Raw genomic sequence first — 21,897 nt, 5'->3', positions numbered from 1 at the left:
GGCTACCAAAATCCTCAGCTCTCCCACCACTTGTTCACGAGGTGTCTACCAGCACCAGTCACACATTGCCAACGCAGGGTTTAGAAGTGAAAAACTGGGGGAAGTAAAAATAACCAACACGTCAAAACCTGAAAAAGATACAAGACTGGAAAGGGAAAAAGCGACAGACTAAGCTGACAGGGACCGGAGTGAAGGGGACAGAGCGACGAGAACAGATCCCGTACTGGATTGCATTCCATCACAACTTCGGCCCAGCTTGCCACATGCTGTAGAACTGAAGCTAAACACAGAGATTCATTTGCATTTCGTGTGCAGACTACCTTTAACTAATTAAGAAATCTCAGTGGATTGATAGCAATGGTTTTACTAGTTTCATGCTAAAATATTTTCATATTAATTTCAGATTACTTGTTAAGAGGATAACGCACAAATATTTTTCACATAGAAAGTGCCTCTATTTGAGAATAAATTTCAGGTTTTCCCATTATACTTGGTTGATATTGCCTTGAAAGCCACTGTATACCTAAGGCTCATCTTTTATTTTTTAAGAGCTCGACTGTCTGAGTGGAAAAGAGAACGAATGCAGCTGACAAAGCTGCCACCACACGGCATAACAAACCTCATGGCATAACAAACCTCAGATTTCAGCCTTAAAAACCTGACCGAATTTACTCAACACAAAAAGTTAAGCAGCATGTTCGGTCTACAAGCATTTCAAAACTACACAGTAATTCCCTATTTCACCCTTCAGTTATAATCAAACTGCAAAATTAATAACTACTCAATTGTGCCTCTATTTTGCACATAAACTACCAGCTATAGAAAACTGGTCAGTTATTTTATGCAAAAGAAACAGCAATGAAGACGGGGTCAAGCTAACCCAAAAACTTGAATTCAAGACATTAAGCAATGGAACGTCTCACACATACTGAACGCAGCACACAGAACCCTGCCTGTATATTTTATAAGGGAAATCCTCGTCACAACACTTTGATTCAGTGTATTGAAGTGGAGGGCACGAATTCCATGGGTTATTACAAAGATGTAACAACCAAAGAAAACCAAAATGGGTTCAAAGTGATCTTTACATGAAATTCAAGTGCCTTTAGCACAGAGCAGCTCTGAACATACTTATCCCAACAGGAGTCCAGGCAACAGCCCAGACCACAGCAAACACATTCAAAACCCTCCTAGAAGAATCAACACAAACACAGAGGAGTATTCTTGTTCATTTGAGTCCTCCACCTCAACATTTAAGGGCACAACACTGCTATGAACAGAAAGAAACCCAGCATTCTCAAAGTGGTTTGATTTGAAACCAGACACATAGTTTCTCATTTTTAATCCTCCACTTCTTGTGTTTTAGAAGGCAGCACTCCCCCTTCGTCACTGCACGTCAAAAGAAAAGTCTTAGAAGTACATACACTCACAGTCCCCTCCAATAAAACAGCTCAAAATACATCCATCAAGATAACTAAACACTGCTTTGTATGTGGGACCTTCAAAACACTATGCCTGACTAACCATAAAAATCAGTTCGGAGTAAAAAAATTCACATTGTTTCACTCATAATTGAGAAGAAATGTGTATTTACACCAGACAACACCACTGAAGCTGATGCTTTTTTCCATATATAATGCTGTGTTTGCCTTCATTCTGGAGAAGCCACACACACAGCAATATCATTTCTGACCACACAACATCCAGGATACTGTAGGCAAAGTTTTTTCACTACTCCAAAGGAACCTTCCCGAGACTAGGACACAGCCAGGGCAGTGCCATTTGGAACAGTGTGATCTGAACAGGTCTGTCAGAGTCAGCTGCCAGATCCTGCGTTACATGGGCTCAGCTTTCCAAGCAAGATGATGTAAACTCCCTGAATCTCTGGGAGGCAGGTACCTCTCACCGCTCCCTGCGACATACACTCAAGGACATGGATTCAGGAGTGGGTCTGAAAGCAATTGCAACTGTAGTCTCTGTTGATGGGAAGGTCAGTATAGGAGGGCCATGAGGGGCTACAGAGATGGTACCATCCCAAGATGCTTGGAAAACAACCAAGTTTGGAAACACTGGAAAATAGATGTATGATCTGGTTTACCTAAAAATCCTATGCAGTCAGCAGAAAACCCTCCTCATACTTTAAAATTATGCATTTTCATGCATGGCTATTTCCTGATTTGCAGCAATTCCCCTTTATTTGTAGAAGCACAAAGGGTTAAAAAGTCATATGCTTGCTTGTATGTCAACGGTATTTACCTTGAAGAGGCGGCTCACCTGCAACTGTAGCTAGTACAGCATTTTTTGGAATCTTGCCTTATAACAGAAAATAATTAAACATGTAGTGAAATTTATTATCCATCACGGGCCTGGATTCAACCAGGAATACCTCATACTCAAATCTGGAAAAACTGCAGTAAAAACATTAACCTTAATATATATTATTATGCACCTATTAGAGGAAAGGAAAAAAAAAGAAAAAGGAAAATGCAATATTGAATTAAAAAAAAATCTTTCCTTAAATGACAATAACAATTAAACAGATACCCAGTCTTCATATAGATTAGCTATACATTTTTGCAGCTTCCCTGCTAGCTCTGACATAAATCCATTACACAAGTTTCAGGTTACTGGCTTCACGCCTACAAATTTCCAGTTACTTGTAAACAAGCTAAAACATTTGACCACCACCCCAAAATTTCACAAAAATAACAGTCAAATGATCTAATACTGAATTAAACAGAAGTTCTAATAATCCAAATGAGGTATCAGGCTTTCACAAATCATTACCAACTTCCACAGAGAACATGGTTCACCTTCAGTAAATGAAACCTTCAGCTGGTACTTGCTATCCAAGATTCAAGACCTTATGCCTGACAAAACCCAGCAAAATAATAGACCATCTCAAGTTGGAAGGGACCCACAAGGGTCATCGAGTCCCGCTCCCTGCTCCTCACAGGACTGCCCAAAACTAAACCACTTGACTAAGAGTGTCGTCCAGACACTCCCTGAACTCCAGCGGGCTTGGTGCCCTGACCGCTTCCCTGGGGAGGCTCTTCAGTGACCGACCCCCTCTCTGTGAGGAGCCTTTTCCTGACGTCCAACCTGAACTTCCCCTGACGCAGCTTCGTCCCATTTCCTCGTGTCCTGTTGCTGGTCACCAGGCAGAGGAGATCAGCACCACCTCCCCGCTGCCCCCGTGCGGAAGGTGCAGACGATGATCAAATCAGGCATGTGATCATTTTCACATTTTAATAGAAAAAAATGCATCTTGATTTCATGTCTTTTTATCTGTTCTCTCCGCTTGTTTTTCTTTACTGTAAAATAACGTAAGCTTTTCTGCATCAACCTATCTGAATGTATCCTTCCATGTAGGGAAGGCTAAATACTGTCTTGTCTTTACTTTCTCCCTTAGGAAAAAAAAAAGAAACCAAACCAAAACCACGACAGTATTTAAGACTGAGATCTCATTTTTCATCAAGTTTTCCATATTGTGGAAGGAGGCAGAAAGGTACTGCAGGAGTACGAGATACCAAAAACCATTGGCACTATTACTGCTGACAGTGGCGAGCCAAGATCCCCCTGCAAAGATGTACCTAGTCATTATAAAAGAGTGAAACAGATGGCAAGTATGCTACAAAAATCTTTAACACCTCATTATAGAGAAAATTAAGTTCTGTTGTGCATTGTCACAGACAAACAGCAGCAATATGTCAATCATGTTAGCCCTCTCATGTCGTATTTATCAAAGTGGAACAAGTTAAAATGACAACATGTACAACTCCAAGCATTCAGAAACCCATGAAGAAACTATGTCATCTCAATTACCATGGAGATGAAGCTAGAAATGTTTATTGATATATACTGAAATTTGAATATATTAGTCATGAAAATGACTTGAATACATTGTTTTGCTTAAATCTGGGCAGAATCAGAGCGCCAGGAAAGGAGGGCTTCCGTTTCTCTCAGTGTGTGCCTGTGCTGCAGACTTACAGACTCATTCCTAAAGATCTAACAACAGCAAGACAACGGTCAACACAAGAAAGTACTTCCCCAGCTTCTGGCTTCCCATGGCTAACTCCATGCCATCCAGGAATACTAGGCAGACTGGGAAACAAGAACACCCACAAACACACCTATTCTTCCCTGCGACACAGGCTACAATATACACTTGAAAAATATAATTTCTGACACCTGTCAAATTACTTCATTTTCCTCATGTTATCATCATGAATTTGTTTACAGAAGCTTCTCCAGCTCCCTACTCAGTCTTCCAATTCCCTTAAAACTGCCCATAGCTACAGACCCTCAGAGTTTTGCATTTACTGTCCTTCCTTCTCCATTCATGTAATAAACCACGTACTTTTCTCATTGACTAAAACATTCTTGCTAGCTTCCGAGTTATAAATGGAAGAGGCAATTCCCAGTTGTCTTCTCACACCTGCATGCAGTCCAGTACCTCATGCTAGCATTAACTGCACCCTTACACCTACTGGATTAACTTCACTTTACACCTGAGATTACGAAGAAACAATTGCGTCTCTCTACAGTTCCAAGATAAGCTCTCAAAGTTTTAAGATAAAGTATTACTGTTCCACACGCTTTAGAACACTATTGTGTTGTTATTAAATGTTATCAAGTAAATGTGTTATAACACATTTAGTTAGTAATTAATAAGTTTTATGGCCTCTTCACATCTCCAAAATGTATTCCAAACCGGTAACAAGCTACAGTGCCCAAATAACAATATCCGGACTCATCAAGTCGCCCCTTCAGTTGTCTTATTTAGGATCACTGTGCACACCTGCGCTCCCACTGGAAATGGAAAATGTACCGCAACACAAGCCAAGGAAACCATCCAGCAAGTAGCATGTCTGTTTGGGGCCAGGGACTGTTTTTCAGCTAACATGTACAAATGCCTTTTAGCTTTTAAAAACAGGCAATATTTTCTTCTGTCCAGGCCTCATCCTACCCTAATATTAGTGCACTACAAAGTTTTCAGTTGAAGCAATAGATGTATTACTTGGAACTAAACTGTTTTAAGCACATTGCAGTCACTTGAAGCTGCTCTGAAATTCATCAGGCCTATTTAAAAAAAGACAATAATCAGAGGATATTCAAGGTTTAAATATAGAAAAGCCTTTCACTTAAGTTGTTAGTATTTGTGATGCAGTCACTAGTTAACATATGGATCTTCAGCTCAAATAAGTCATTAATTTCACTGCAGAAATGCTGTTGATGCATCTTCCAGTCAAATACAATGTTAACTTGTTCCTTTGCCATTAGAGTGAGCAATTGAACATTTCACTCCTGACTAGTTCTTTGGCTTAAGAGTCATACTCTGAAATTGAAAACTGCTTGCTCCAACAAAATACACTTCTCAACAGAAGCAGAAAACATTTAATTTCATTAGTCTGAAGGCACACCCAGCTCGGCCAAAAGGAAAAAAGCTCTGCTGGGGCAGGAGGGAGCTTGAAGCTGAAATACAACAACATTTAAACAGTTTTATGACTCTTACCAAGACACCCGAGTAAAATCTTCATCAAAAACCTCTACTAAATTATTTCCCTAAATCCTTAAACATTGGGGTTTTTCATTCGAAACTTCAGGACTCAACACATGATCATAAACCGCTGCAAATAATGCCGAAGTAGATACTAATGACCTACCTCATACAAGACAGACTGATCCCCAAAGTAATTCTGGTTTTCAAAATTCAGGGTAACTCAGACTGATGGATCTCAGTAAACCTCAAGGAAGGGAGATTACCTGTGTAGCCACTAGACTCTTCCCTACACTATAATAATTAATTCCAGGTTTAGAGATTAAGAAGGCCCTAAAAAGTTATTAATAAAAATCAAAGCAAACATCTCATTCTCCATCTCATAGAAGATCTGGAGTAGGACAAGTGGGCAGCTGCAAGCTGACTCCACCTGCACTCTTAAGATCGCAAGGTGTAAGGCAAAGCGAATGTAAAGACCAGACATATTAGTGCTGATCTTGTCTATGCTAATCTATGCTGCTCAGGCAGACCCCAAAAGATATCAGGTCCAGATAGCAGACAAAAAGAAAGAAAAAAAAGGACTAATACAAACTACATGAAAATAGATCTACTTTAAGCTGAGAGCAGCAAACCAAATGAGACTTGAGTATATTGCTCTTTCTGTGGACTACAGAAGAAAAGGAAGGAACACACAGAAGGGTTTCTTAGATACGGCTGAAAAAAGAAAGTAATCTCTATCCACTAACAACTCCTGAGTTCCCCAAATTCCCTAGTAAAAGGAGAGGTGTTAGCAAATAAGAAAGTATCAGGAGGGCGTATTTGCTGAAGGATTTTCTTTTATCAGAAGGAATTTACTGCACTAAATAGGAGCAAAACCACGAAGAAGTTTAGAAAAGACTAGTCACTGACTAGGTTCCACTAAGGAGTGCTCTAAAGCTGCAACTTGCCATGTGACACATCAGACAAAGCCATAGACACAAGCTTCAACGTGAGGTGCCTCCTTCCAGCATCCCATGGGTTAGCTCTCCAATACAAGGTGGGATGGGAATCACTTGCTGGGACCCAGAACATGAGTCACCTTTCTAGAATGAACTTCAGTAAAAATAGTTTCCTCTGACAAGAAAATTAAGTTGACTTTCAAGGACACAATAATTTATTCGTACCCCAGAAAGCCAACTGAAATAAGCAACACTGTCTTTATTATAATACTAACAGAAGGGGAAAAAGAAAAAAAAAAAAAGAAATCACAGCTCTCACTCACCATTTGCAATCAAATTGGAAAGCTTCTTTCCTTCTATATTATTTAATTATCTATAATATTATATACATATTATAATTAGATACTATAGATATATTTTAATATATATGTGTATAAAAGAAACCCTCTCCTTGAAGGCTTCAGACATAGAAAAAACACTGATTTGAGCACCAGAAGGGAAGGATCAGTAATCAGACAGCTTCAAACATTCACCACAGCACAAGCCAGAGAATTTAATTCAGTAATTGTATTCCCTTCACTAGGTAGATTTAAGCACATACCAATTCATAAAATATAAATGCTTACATTCAATTAAGCTTATAATTAATCTAAAAATAGAATTCCTTGAAGATTCTCGAATAAAACTTGAACTAAAATATTAGCTAGATAGTACTTCATAGATAAGTACCTTGATATACTTTTCTTCGGAAGTTAATTAGCATATTAATAACCTTTATTCTCTAAAATATATTTAAAAAGTATCAACCTTTTCCACTATGATGAGGTCTCCAACTTGTATGTCTGAACTCTTAACTTGCACTTTACCTTAAAAAAAAGAAGAAATGTAATCAACTTAGGCAGACATTAATAGAGTCACAAGAATATAAATCCCAGAATGCAAGTTATACTTAAAGACGTTATTGCTTGGTGAAAACGTTACTATTTATACAAATTAGATCTCTGATGACACATTAATAAATAGATGACATCTTTTCGAATAAATAATCCACTGGTTTAAAAAGGCAAGTTTTGTAACCAGTTAGTTATTGTAGAAGTATTAGAGGAACAAAAATGCGCGGAAGATGCTTGAGTCTAACCTGCAGTACCAATAACAGTGGTAAAAGTGGAAAAAGGAGTCTTTTGTATCTCCTACTAGACAGCACTTCTCTTTCCGAAAGTCAAGAGCTGTTGGGCTTACAGTCACGGAGCATCCTCACGCACGAGTCGTTAGTCACAGCCCAGTCACCAACAGGGGGCTTCGCTTGGTCACCACAGTCACTGCTGTAATTGGCACTGGCTGACACTTGTTGGCAATTACCATGGAAAAGAGGTAAGTCTCTCTAAAGGCAGAAATGCCTCAAGATTTCATTTAAGTAAAATATCAAAAGCTGAAATAGAGGTTTTTCATTCTCTAGAGCTGCCCGTTCAGTAACTGCTGTGACCAACTCATTCAAAGATATATGCGCACCCACACTAATTTGATTTCTGTGTGTTCTGTAGGGTATTAATATTTGTAAGACTGTTAAGTTTTAACACACTTATTTGATGGACTGAAAAACTGAGACAGAGAGGTTAAGCTACTGCCCAAAATGAGTTACTGTCAATCTCACTAGAATTCAGGAGTTTACCTTGTCCTTGCTACAGCTCCAGGAAAAGTTGCTTCCCTGAGCTAAAAAAACCAAAACCCAAAAAAACCCTTTAGACAAACAAGTCATGACATATGGATATCCTCTTCCAAGATACAACAGGTGATAAATTCAAAGCCTGTTAACTCGGGATATAAACACACACGTATTTTACACGGCTGAAACACCACCCATACAAAATACCTCTTTTCCCTTCAGAAACACCACCATGATTCCAAGCAGCAGGTATCTGACCAGCAGGTATCAGATGGCAAGTGGGTCCAAACGTGCTAGGGTGCTAGGGCTCTACAGAAAAAATCAGACTGAACGAACTAGAACAGAAGACCCACAAAAGCAGGGGATGAGCAGCAGGCAGTTTGGACTTTCATCGGAAGTATTAAGACTAGCAGATTTGTCAATGTGCATTCTGCCATCCCTCAAAGTTACACCAAGTATAAAACAAAAACTGAGCTAGGTTCCAAATCCGTGAGACCTCCGCATCGTAACTCTCAATGAAGAGAGAGCAGGTAGTTAACCTCAAAAAATTCCTTATACTTACATGTGCATTTAGTCAAAGGCAGTAAGAGTCACGTCATGAGTAATTATTTTCAGTACTTGCTTTCTAAAATTGCATTTCATGCAAAAGTAATAGCTGTTTTAAGTTTTATTCAGTCAATAATCAATGCATTCCTATAGCTAATATTTAATACATTTTCCCTGACACTAGCACTTCTAAAGTGTGCAGTGCCAGAGGAAAACCAGAACTTTCCTTTGGCCAGTCTGCAAAGCTATCTCTGAAAGCTAGTCCCTGTTACCGATAATGATCTTTTACACCAGTTCAATTCTTCAGTTGCCAAAAAACACCTTCCCCCTACCACCCCACCCCCAAACATAAACCAAAATCTATCTTCAATCTGACTCCTAACTCTGCCGGAACACGTTTGTGAGGGTGAAGTGAGCTCAAGACCATGGCATAAAAAGCTGCAGCAAGAAACATCAGCAGTTGTCTACAGAGTTTCAAGAGATCTACGGAAATTTAGTGTCTCCCAACAGTTTTGAATTTTTTTTTTTTAATCTAAAGTAACTAATGCTAAAGCTCAACAACTAAAATAACCGTTTGATACCAAACCAGCATATTCAGTCTGATCAGCTGCTCAACCTGTGAGTTCTCTTAATGAATTCTCAAGTTTTGACTAGAAGTGAATAGTATATACTGGAAAAACACCATCATGTTTACTTCGTTTTCTAAGTCTGTTAGTATAACCAAAAGGATAGCATGTCCCATTTTGTTTTAAATTCCTCCGCTAACAATTTTCATCAGTTTATCAGTGGGATAACCAAGTCAATCAACTGATCATAGTTAACAACAGCCACAAAAATCCTAGTACCAGCTGTGTTAAGTCTCAGATCTACTCTACCTACACAGTCATGTATGACCAAAACCATTCAGAGATACTAATCAAATGCAACTACCAGCAATTTTATCAACTTAAACCAGTCGAATTTTCCACAGTCACATACTAACAGCATCTACAGCAAAGATCAAAAGACATTAAGTCTCAGAGGACAAGGGAAGGTAGAACACTCACTCGCAACGTGATGTAGGGCAGACAAAAAGCAAAGACTCCCGGTGCCAAGTACACCAAGGAAACCCACACTGAACTCTGCTTGTACTCACGCCAGCAGCCCTGGGAATTTCACATTATGAATCGAAGTTTCCTTATCATCCTGTTTCCTAGCTGGCTTAGTATAACACTACAGAACACTGTCTTTATTATGCCCTGCCATACCTGTGTATCCCCACACGTCAGGAAGCGCCTTGTGACACACAAGAGAAACAATTCTACACTGAATCTGAATGACAGGACACATTCCATTAAAAACTAAATGGTAAAACATGGCAGTAATTAAAAAAAAGTGGCTTAAAATTCTGAAAAGTCAACAAATAACACTTTCTTTTAGACTAGCAGAAAGGAGAATCATTAGATACCATTCCAGAGAACATTAAAATAATGCAATACTACATCTTAGTGAAGATACATTTAGAGAAAAAAAAGACACTGAGTGTTATTCACTGCATAAATTATTTTTGCAAACTATTTTTTCTCTAAAAACATCTCCATAGCAAAACACTCTTCACCATCTGTGTAATTACCAATAAAAAGTCCAAAGCTGTCAGAAGTGGCTGCGCATCCAGACTTTATAGTCCACCAAGGCGCAAGGCTTTCGCCTAAAGCAACATATAGAATTACACAGAACTGGAACATTGGAATGTGTCTGTAGTAATTCATTATACTCCCAAGACAAAGTCTTTTGAAATGAACTGCAATGATTTGAAAAACTATAATAAATATCTCGTATGTGCTAACAAGTCTTTCACCAAAAAAATTAAGTGAAGTAAACAAAATGTGGGTATATAGTGTATCAGAAATAACTTTGCTGCCTTCTATTAAGAAGTGTCTCTCCTACCCAAACATAAGACACTCCTGAAAGAACAGTGCCTTCCGAGGGTAGCATTTTCAGTCTTTTTAAATAGCTATTACATCTTACCCTGGTACCTTGAGCACTGTCTGCAGTACTGCTTCTGCAGTTGGTAACCAGGCCTGTCCCTAACCCATAAATATAAATCTCTTGAGCAAAAGGAGTCCCATACAGACCATATAAAAGTTTCACCTGACAGCTATTAGCCTGAGTCATTAGCATAATTAGAGTATACATAATATAAGGGGGAGCTGGGGGGGCAGGCAGTGGGTGGAAGCTTAAAGCTAGAGCGAGACCGAGGCGAGGACGCTGATCTGGCAGCGCAAGCACTGTCCTCGGGTGGTCCCTCCAAACTCCACCTTACAGAGTGAACTGAGGTTAGTCTGTAATCACCAGCAGAAAGCTCAAGAGAAGCTTCCCAGCTCCTTTCCTCTGGGCACTATCTCCTCTTGGGTGAAATGGAAAGCCTTCGTTCAATCTTATCCAATCTCCTGGATGCTGCAAAAATGTGGAAGAAAACAGTCCCCTCAACACTGCCTCTCTTCCAGCCTCTTTTTGAAATTCTTTCTTACACTAAAATTTCAAGTTCTGTTTCTGCTGTTGCTTACTGCTTCCCTAATCAGCTAGATTACATTGATACAATTCTTTAAAAACTTATCTGTTCCCAAATGGTTTAAATACCAGAATGAAGTCATTGGTAGGTTTGGAATACTGCAAGCAACAGACCTAATGTACCTCCTGGTTCAGGAATAATGTCCAGTTTTTTAATGCAGTGCCTTTTTAGAAAGCAGGATGACCTGTTCTTGAAGAGATGAAATTCTAATGTTGTAAGAGGTTTCAATACAGATTTCAAACAACAGCAAAAGAATAACATTACAAAAAGCAAGGCGTTCTGACAAACATCTTAAAGTTGCAGATAACATCGGTATAAGTGATTGAAAACTGACTGCCTGACAGAGACCACTTTGCAATTTAAAAAAGGTCAACTGAGATATAAACTCAGTAAGGTGGCATTTTAGGAACACAGCACCTTCCGCTGCGTAAACAGGAGTCCAAAAGCCAAAAAAAAAACCCAGCACCCCTTCACCCACTGTAGCTCTCTAACTGTACTTCTCAGTTCTCTGATTTTAGAAGAAACGTACTAGCTTGCAGGCTTTGTCTCTTGTAGACAGCAGTGGTTGATATTTTCTCAATTTTACAAAGTTCTGGCATATAATTTTAACTTCACTACATTCCTAAACACCCTTTAAGGATACAGCAAAGACATAAGTTTTTCACATTCAAAGCCTGGATGGAATTATTTCATTAATCTCATCTCTCCTGACATTCCTTTTTTCTTTCGCTTTGCAGGTTGCAAAATGAGAGAGAGTTCTGCAACGCTTCTGAAAATCACGTTAAGCATCCCGAGATGAAGTGACAGAGGCATGCCTCTTCTGCAGCTCGCACTTGTCACTAATAGTCAGTTATTTTCTTCTTGATCTTTTCTTCGGAACTCCAGTAACACCGCATGGGCAAACCTAACCAGGAAAGGTTCAGGGCAGGACTGCCAACTTCAAGAATGGGAAAGGAAAGAAGAGTTAAAATTGTTTCATAATTTTTCTTATCCCAGTGGCTTCTGGCAGCTCAACGAAAGAGTTAATAGCCTGGTTATGAACTCGAAGAGCTAATTCTTCTGCAGAATAGCAGCATTTTTTCATAGGCACTTCACTGGTCGTACCTAAGCGCACGAGACAAGAGGCTGCGCCAAAAGCATAATGGTCCCTTTGGAAAGAAAAACAGAAGTCCTCCCAAACCTCCATGCACATGTCTAAATTTTTTCCCATTGCAGTTTCTGCTCTACAAAAGTATACACAGGTGAGCTGCTCTGAAGCAGAAAGGCAATTAAATTGACAGGCTCTTCAATAGCAAGATAATTTCGATTCTACAGGCAGAAACTCTTCCTCCCTCCAACTTTAACTTTCATTCCAAATGAAAGCTGTCTACGAAGGATTTGCAGATTTTGATATGCAAAAAAGGAAAGCAGATTTTGCAACAAACATCTCGATAAAAAGATTAAGACAGCAGAATGCATCATACACTGAACAACTTGAGAGATTCAATACCATAATCTAGGAAAGTATACAAGGGCAAAGATTCACATGAAAGACGTGGAGACGGGTAGACTTAATTGACTTGCTCACAAAAAAATTCAATACATTACTGATTTGCATGTTTCATCGCTTGCCACAAAGGGCTGAAAAAGTAGAAACCATTCAAACTTCACGTGTAGCAGGTTCACCTCCTCAACAAGTGCAAAGTTACACACAGCAAATTCACCGAGGGATGACTGAAGAGTCAGCTTTGCCGTGTTACATGACAAATAGAAAACTGCATTACACTGAGTATCTCGTGGCTCAGAATCAGTCTATGGACATTAAGCTGGCCATCGCTGCCCAAGTAAAATTCAGTAACACTTAAACCAGATGTCCCATTCTCCCGTATTTCCTGCTCAGAACAGTTTGTTATAAAAAAAAGCTAAGACTAACTGATAGGAAAAAATATGTATTCAAGGTCTTGAATTACTAAAAAAAAATTCTAAGTCTTCAAGAGTCACTAATGTGAATCCCCCATCTTCAAAAAGCTGGTGCCTCTTACACTAGCGACATGCAGGTCGTAAGACAACATTCACGTTTTACCTGTTTCGGGGTTCCTGAGGCTAAGAATGACTCCACAGAAAGTGAACACCGCCAGGGAGTCAAAGACTTCCTGATCTTAATCTATCGCAACGCTGTATAAAAAGATTTTAACTTACAAGTCACCCTACCCACACTATCTTTATACACATAATTAATCACAATCTAAATCCCAGTAGCTTCCCTTGCTACAGATACGTTTGTTTCCTTACAGTAAACAAACAATTTTGCAGAACAACTAACTAGAAGTGATTAAATTCTCATGTTTATCTTCTACAAATGGTACAATTAAACCAAGGGTAACACTGAACCTTGCTAAGTTTAAGTTTTCCTACTGTCCAATTGGAGCAAAGGCAACCTGCTTAACCTCTCTATGTCAGTTTCTCCATCTTTGAGATGGAAAAAACACCTATTTCAAAGAAAGACTGTAAAACCTATACAAGTCATAAAAGCACTAGGAAAACAACCCCCAAAACATTCTAGAGCGGTATAAAGTGCAGTTCCACTCTGAAAAGGGACTCTTAAAAGTGGCATCGATTTTCAGGTTTTTAATTAAATCAGTATCAAGTTTGTTCATTCACAAGTAACAAAGCCTTCTTTCTCCAAACCATCAGCCTGTAGGTTAGCATGGGAAGCCTAACTGAGTTTTTCCACTTGAAGAGTACTGCCAATATTAAAAATTAGGTAGGTTATATTGGAAGCTATTTATAAGAATAGTTTGCAGGAGTGTAGTACTTGACTTTATTAATTTGCACAGATAAATACCTAAATCCTTCTCAAAACGTGTAAAAATCTTCATCTCATTTTAGCACAGCAGGAAATCCCATTTTTTGCCTCAAAACAATACCTTTCAGCTTCAGAATGCCTTACTGTGAGAGAACCCTGTATTATGAAAAAGGTGCAATTTATCATCTATTCATTATCTTATAGAGGTGTTTGTGGCAATTTTTAGTACAACTTAATTTTGAGTGGGGACTGCAATAACGTTTTCATTCTTAGAACTGGCCACAACTCAAAACATTGTCAGCCCATCCATCACACCATTGTCAACATGGGATGCGGAGCTCCTTGTAAGCAGAGAGCTTGAACCTTTACTTCTGTAGAGTATCACGGTCTTCAAAAAAACCCCACAGAACAGGAAACCCAAGTATGAATTCATGATAGCACTGACACCAAAACCTGAAAGTCACAGACATACACATTTGTGGGTAAAAGCCAATATCCCTATTTTAAAAAGGGCATTTTTAAAACTTTTGAACAAGTCACTGCTCTCTACGTGCCAGTCCCTGATGGAGCTGCTGGGCTCAGTGGCCTACAACAGACCTAAAAATTAATAAAACAAACCAGCAGGTTAAATTACAACTTTGAAAGAGAAGCTATTAAGCGTCCATTTCTTTACAGGCTGTGTTAAAGACTGTAAAGATCTGGAGGCCAGCAATGCGGCCACTCACGTTAAACAAGTGATAGCTATCCCATTTGCAGATTTCCACAGCAGCATGTCTAAGTGTGCATGAAGCTTTTTCAGGCTGACAAGGAAAGGAAAAACGATAGGCAAATATTGCCCATAGTTGCTCCCCTCTGTATGCAAACTCCAGAAAACACCCAAGTCTCCATGCTGCAAGGAAGCAGCGTAAACTCTCAGCTGCCAGGCTCTATCATCACTAATGAGCCTGCTGCCTGTTTACTTACCTTCCAATTACTGTAAAAATGGGGTAAGATTTCAGATAGAACATATTTGTGTTACATTATAAGCTTTTCATGCAATTTTTTCTGAGGGGAATACTATTCAGAGGTACTTCAAGTCTCTAATTAAGAGTCCCAGATCCAGTGAGGTTACTCTTCCCACGGACTCTTCAAAGATATTCACTAAGATACACTAAAAAGTGCAGTGAAATGTACGTTGGGGATTAGCGAACAGAATTTACACTTGGCCCAAGGTGCACCATATACTCTGCCCAAGACACAACCTTATGTTCCTTCACAACTTCCCACCTTCCAGAACTTTTATGCCAAGGAAAATCCTTAACAGAGACTTCCCAGGATTGTAGCAAAATAACTTTCAAGGGTAATGGCAAGGTCATGTTGTTTTGTGAGGTTTTTCATTCAGTTTGACTTGATAAGAGGTTATTTGTTATTTTTGACACCTATGTAGCACACTGTTCTCAATCTAAACAGTAAAATGTGCTAAGCAACACAAAAGTGGAGAAGGGTGCATAGTTTTTTCCTCTCATGCTCGTGTTTAAAATCTACAGGATCCTACCCAATTCAACTGTCACTTCAAAGCTGAAGCGCTTCATTTCCTTAAAAGTCTTTGTGGAAAAACTGTCAAAAGTTTGAGTCCAAAAAAAAAGTCATAACTGATTTCTCCTTTTATTAATTTCTGGAACAAAACCCAGCTGTTCCTACTACATGATCACATAGATTTCAAATTATACGCAAAAATTGAAATCAATATTTTTGATACTGAAGCTGACTCACAATACATCTTCCTTTTCTCAAGCACAAATATATCCACCAAGTTTGAAAGGCTCTAATGAATTTTAATTAGATCATATTTGTTAGTTAGTGATCCTTTATTTCCTAAATACACTTGATACATAGCTGAGAGCATTGCTGAGTTACTGTTTGGTATCCATTTCAGAGGAGAACTGCACTTTTAAGTAATAGTACTAGAGAGCAGAAGGCTTCAAAAATATATACAATTATAGACATACACCTTTCCTTTACAAACAACAAAAGATTTACAACACTTCTTAAACAGATCAAGTTTAACAGCTGCATTTATCTGAGGGAAATCAAGCACTTTATTTATTAGTTCAGTATCAATTTTATTCTGAATAGTGCAGCTTGAGACTATTAGTTATTTCTTTGAACTGGACATCTGTAAATGTAGATAAGAAAAAGAGTTAAGTATTTTAAGGATTTATACAAATGGTTTTGCTAACCTCGTACTGTCAGCTTGCTATATAACTGTGAGTTCATCTCCTTGTCTCTCTTGTAACGTCGAAATTCATCAACTGCTTCCCGAACCACCGTGACCGTCAAAACAAATCCCTGTTAAAGATAGAATTACGCAGTTCAGAATTCTCAAAGTGCTAGAATGAAAACACACAAATAGGAACAGAGTATATTCAGAGTATGAACACGTGTTTAGAATGTTTACTTTTTTTTCCTCATTTGGACTTTAATGTTTTCTTCAGTCTGTTAAAACATCATCTTGGGTTAATCCAAAAACAGGAAAATCATACTGGTACATTGTATAATTATAATTAGAATAACTACATCTCCAGATACACATAATTTAGATATAAGCTGAAATTTTAAAAATTAAAATGCTTCGGATGAGCTAAAGACAGCCTTTATAGTTCAATAAGCATATTTCCCTGCCTTCCACAAACTTTAGGGTTTTACCAAAAACATTTTAAAAGTTTCCAACTCTAACGTTGAGTTCACTGCCTTTTCCCTAACAGACAGAAATTAAAAGGTAAAAGGATGGATAGTTTAGTTCATTTTGCCATCTTAAATGGAGTTATTTACCAACAGATCACAAATATCGATAAAGACAAAGGGGGTTTGTTCTGAAGAACTAGGTCTCTAAATGCCTTGGCTGCTACTTTCACAGGATAGTGCCTTTGCAAAACGCGTTCCTCTTCACTCCTAGGGCACGACTGAAGAAGTAGGGTCTCGGCCTTTTCTGGCAGCAGCATTTCACAAGCTTCGGCAGTATAGCTATTTTAGCAGCATAAAAAAAAAGGCACTTCCGAAGCACCTCCTAAACATTTGCCATTTTCACATCTCTCATTAACTAGACAGCGATCAAAGCACAGAATGCAAGGTGTTAATTGCAGGAATTTCCCCTCCTGTACCTTGCCAGGCAGCTCAGTACAGCTGACTGTGACTATGAGGAACAATTTAAGACAGACATTCCCCTTCTTCCTCATTTTCTCAAAGAAAACTTGATACTCTTCCAAAGGGGAGCTGAAATTGCGAAGCCAATCTTACAAAAAACCAAACCTGTCACCTTTACCTGTAAGCAGTTAAATATCTTTAGCACACCTGCTTATAGTCAAACTTGTATGCTTTACACCCTCTGGATGTTGGACTCAAAACAAGAAGTCCGTTCCCTACTGTGCAAACGACAAACAACCAGTAAAATACAGTCTTCTGTTTCAGTAAAAACTGTAAAAAACAGAAAACAAAACACCCCAAACAAAAAAACCCCACACCACCAAAAAAAACACTAACAACTTTTTTGCACAGTCAACTTCTATTCAGTCGGGTTGAAGCATCAGGCTGAACAATTTCTCTTTTCCTTTAAAATCTTGAGAGAAAATACAAGCCAAGTCATAGCTACTCCTCTGATTATTACAGAAAATTTATCAGCAGTTACATGCTCTTCAAAGGAAACCAAACTTATCTGCTAAGTAACAAAGACAGTTCAATGGGTTTGACCTAAATGTTTTATATCTTCATCATAGGTACTGAGCCTTACTCAACATCCAATTAATCTCTTTTACCTGGAGGTTAATCATTAGTAGAAAAGCCATATAAGTAGAAACAAGGGAGTTTCGCAAAAAAGGGTACCGCCAGCACCAACTGAGGTACTGCTGTATTTTCAAGGTGTATGTGGAAACAGGGAATGGCATTCAAAATATCCTTGAATAAGACAAACACGCCCATACGGAACAGATCACCAGTGTTTGCAAAACACCATTTCCGCCCTTCAGCGATGAGGCGGGCTGACACGCTGAGTGATTTCTGTCCTTGCTGTACACAGCACTTCGCTGTGAGGAGACCAACTTCCAGACAAGGCTGACTTGAGCCTTTTCTTACTGGGTCAGTGACAAAGACCTTTGTAAATACCCATTTCAAATCCCACTGTTGAATAAGCTTTCCATCTTGGAAGTGGGTTTTGTAGCAGCAGAAGCCAAAAGTTGTCTGGAAACAGAGGTGTGAGGAACCTCCAGGACAGTCTCTCCATTTATCAATACTTAAAAGGACACATGTTGCAACAATTAAAGCAATGAAATCAATCCAGAATATTTACTCTATTGACTTGTTAAGAACGACCTTTACTCAAGCAGTCAGCATGTCACTGTTCCTCTTGAATACCGCTGAGAATAAGTGCTCCTGAAAAGCACTATTTTTTTAATAAATTTAGAAAATAAAGCACTTGTTCTCCTGCCTTGCTTTTAAACCTGGGGTGGAAGGGCCGGGAGGAAGATGAAAGAGAAGGTAATGATCTGGTTACAAACAAGAAAAGAATTCCAAATCATGGGAATATAGCTGGCAGAATACCAAAAGGGTCTCCCCTCTGAAGAGAATACCATTTTCAAACCTTAGGAAACCAGAGTCAGAAGCAACCAGTTTGAATAGTTTCTCAAGAAAATACTGCAGAGGGCTCTATAATAAAAAGACATCTTGAAAGGAAGCCAGTGCAACTGGCAGGACAATCAATTAGGAAAAGCACAATTAATGAATAACTTCTCTTCAAGCTGTGTTTTCCTCCTGCTTTATCCATGGCTTAAATACATTTCATGTCAGTTTTTGGGGGGGGGGGGGGGGGGGGGGGCAGGGAAAGAGTATGATCAAAACTGACACAGAAGGAATGAAAAAATTTATGCTTTCATTTCTGACATGGCCTGAAAAAAAAAATAATCAAATAATGAGCAAATAACAATAAACTAAAAGAAATGTAACATACAAATTACCTGTTACCAAATAAGGTCCTCTACAAGCTGGAGGTTTATTTGGTTTGGGTTTTTGTTTGGTTTTTCATTTGTTTGTTTTGTGTTTTGTTGCCTTTTTCTTTTTTTTTTTTAAAAAAACCTCAAGTGCCCAGCAGCCAGACTACTCGCTCAGACTAGCTAGTGAACAAAACCAACCTCCGGCCTGCAGGGCAGGAGCCCAGCAGGCAGGTGGAAGGGAGGGCTGTCAAACACCAGCTTCTGGAGTCTCTGCTGTAAAACACCGCCATTTCAAATACGCATTTTACTTCTATTGCATACTTTAACCACTGCAGTTTACCAGATGCAAATTTATGAGATGTACATATACATGAACTTTTCCTCTGAAGTTAAAAACCCCAAACTCCCAGTTAATAGGATTGTTCTGTTTACCAGAGGAGCCCAGTACGTGTACAGGTAGCCTATTTTCAATGCTGGTACAAACTGTGAGCAGGACACGACGAGAAAATAGAGATTCAAGAAAAACTTGAACTGTTCATATAAAACCTAAAATGGAAGACACAAAAAATAGAGAAATGCCTTAAAATTTGAACCCACAACATACATTTTTTTTCATGATAGTAGACATAAAACCATTCACGGCATACTATTAGAGACGGTACTAGTACAGTACTGTACAGCACAATATGCTACATGTGATCACAAACCACTACACACACTGTAAGTCATTTTGATATTAAACTGCTATTTTTACTGAGAAAAATCCTTTGATATTAATACCTCTTCACTCTAGAAAAGCAATTTGCTAATTTTTTTATATTTTGAAAACTGGACTATGTGAACTCAATCTTTATAAATATTAAACCTATATCAAGATCACTGTGCAAAGACTTACTCCGAAATTTTAACAGTAAACAGAATTCAGATGTTTGTAGAAGCATCTTGCCATAATTTCATATCCACAATAGTTAAGTTCTTAGAAAATTTTTTTATAGTATCAATAAAAAAGGCAAAATAAGTTTAAGTATCTGAACTTCTTTTGCTTACATCAAGTTTTCATTTTTAACTGCTAAAACTTTTCTTCCTAAAAATACAGCATTAAAAGTAAATCTTATTTTTTCCTTAAGTACTAATACTTAAGTTCTGTTTTATGCATCTCAATGTCTTTTTTTCCTCAAAAATTTTCATACTAAAAAAAATATTGGTATCAAATGAACAGAAACTATTTACAAAAATATTACCCTAGTCTTTGTTATTTGAACCTCTACAGAGTAACAGAACTGAGCAGGCTACACCACGCTGCTCTGCACCACCATGAGAACAGCCCAAAACCTGCACCCTGCCTGCGGCACACACAGAAAGCAGCACGCAGGAACTCCTCGGTACGTTCGTTTCCTCAGCCCACTCTCCTCAAGGCAGCCGCTGAAGTTTCTCCTCTGTCACAAGTGGAAGCCCTACAACTCCTCTGCCTTCCTTCTGAAGTCCTTTGGTTCTCAAAGGGACAAAGGCCACCATCAAATCTGATCCACTCCTTCAAAATTACCATTTCCCACTGTTCTTAGAAATTATGAAACTACTCAATGTTCAAGAATAAGTGTTGTTTAGGAAGATAAAATGAACACTACAGAAAAGATCCAGTGAGTAAGGGTAAGCGACCCTGCTCTCTTTCCAAATGGCTGTCGTGTGGAAACCCCAGAATTTCTAAGGCAATATTCTTCAGCTTCCACAGCAAGACAAACCTTTTACAAAAGCAACCACAGTTTAAGCTTTCAGACAGTTTAAACTACAAAAAATTTGCAACAGAGTAACATGGGCTTTTGAAATAATTCAGAAGAAATGCTCAGCATTCAATTGCTCAAAATATTATTTTGCAATAATATTGGTGCATGTGCTTATTAATAAATCAAAGGTTTGGTCTAAACTCCAAGATAATTGTCCAAGTTTTACGTGACGATACAGTAACCTTATCACGGAACCCATTGTCCCATATTCCAAAGGAATGACAGATGCAGAGATCCCTTTGGTAATTAGAAGCACCACTTGAGCAAGCAAATGTTCTCAACATTGCTTTGTAATTGGAACCAAAGCAAAGAACATTAGTCATTTTACAGAGTTTTGAATCTGAATTCAAAGACTTCACATATTTCTTCAGTAGGCCAGGACCACCTGGCACCTCCAGCAGGAGGATCAGAAGTGGCTACTGACCTTGGGATATTGAGACTTAAGAAAACAGATAATCAATTGTTTCAAAGCCAAAAGGTTCAAAATAGATCAAAAAGGCCCATTTAAAGAGTGTCTCCACCTTTTAATCTCACAATTCAGTTAATATTACTATGACTTCCACATGAAAATCAAAGTTCTTGGACAAATATTTATTCCTTTTATCAGTCCAACATTATTACTCAAATATGTAAAACCTATGCTTAGGAAAAAACACTCAGGGAAGTTAAAAGTGTCTTTCTGGCAGGCACAACACAGAGGCAGTACCTCAAACTTGACAGCTCCTTGCAAGAGTGCTATGTTACTGTTCAGCTAAAGGCTACCTGAACAGCCTCACATTTTTTCCAAAGCATGGAATTCTATTCCATTGTTTACCACCCCAACTGTAAAGCCAAAAAAGTCTAAGTTGAAGTTGCAGGGGAAGTCAGAGCATTCTTCCACAGTGAAACGAATTCAGCTGGAACCGGTACCTTATATCAGTATCGATGAAGTTCATATATTCATTTCTAGCAGTAAGTTTAGCTGCTCACAGAGGCTTGGTACACCCGGTCAAAGAAAAGTCCACGGGGTACTTTGCGAGGTGCAGATCTCCAAGAGCACCCATCTTGCAGAAGGTGGGAATCAAAAAGCACCTTCCTACAAATCTTTGGTACCCTGGCAGACCACTGACAGTTCATTCAGCACACAGCGAAACACTGCAGTCCAGTCAAGCAGATTCAAAAGTCTCCAGTTA

The 21,897-nt window shown here is 38.7% G+C and overlaps 1 protein-coding gene across 1 annotated transcript in view; it reads right to left on the bottom strand.

Annotated features, from left to right (window-relative positions):
* Window positions 1-21,897, bottom strand: part of ATP9B (ATPase phospholipid transporting 9B) — a 167,752-nt gene that overhangs the window by 118,950 nt on the left and 26,905 nt on the right. The window contains exons 4-6 of the mRNA XM_086472492.1: window positions 19,377-19,490; window positions 16,203-16,311; window positions 7,246-7,304 (exon numbers count right to left, since the gene is read on the bottom strand). Coding sequence (XP_086328618.1) covers window positions 7,246-7,304; window positions 16,203-16,311; window positions 19,377-19,490 — 282 coding nt within the window. The remainder of the gene's footprint in view (window positions 1-7,245; window positions 7,305-16,202; window positions 16,312-19,376; window positions 19,491-21,897) is intronic.

This window comes from Leptosomus discolor, chromosome 13 (assembly GCF_034619465.1).
Source record: "Leptosomus discolor isolate bLepDis1 chromosome 13, bLepDis1.hap2, whole genome shotgun sequence".
Lineage (NCBI taxonomy): Eukaryota > Metazoa > Chordata > Aves > Leptosomiformes > Leptosomidae > Leptosomus > Leptosomus discolor.
This window is presented reverse-complemented; position numbering and strand designations above follow the sequence as displayed.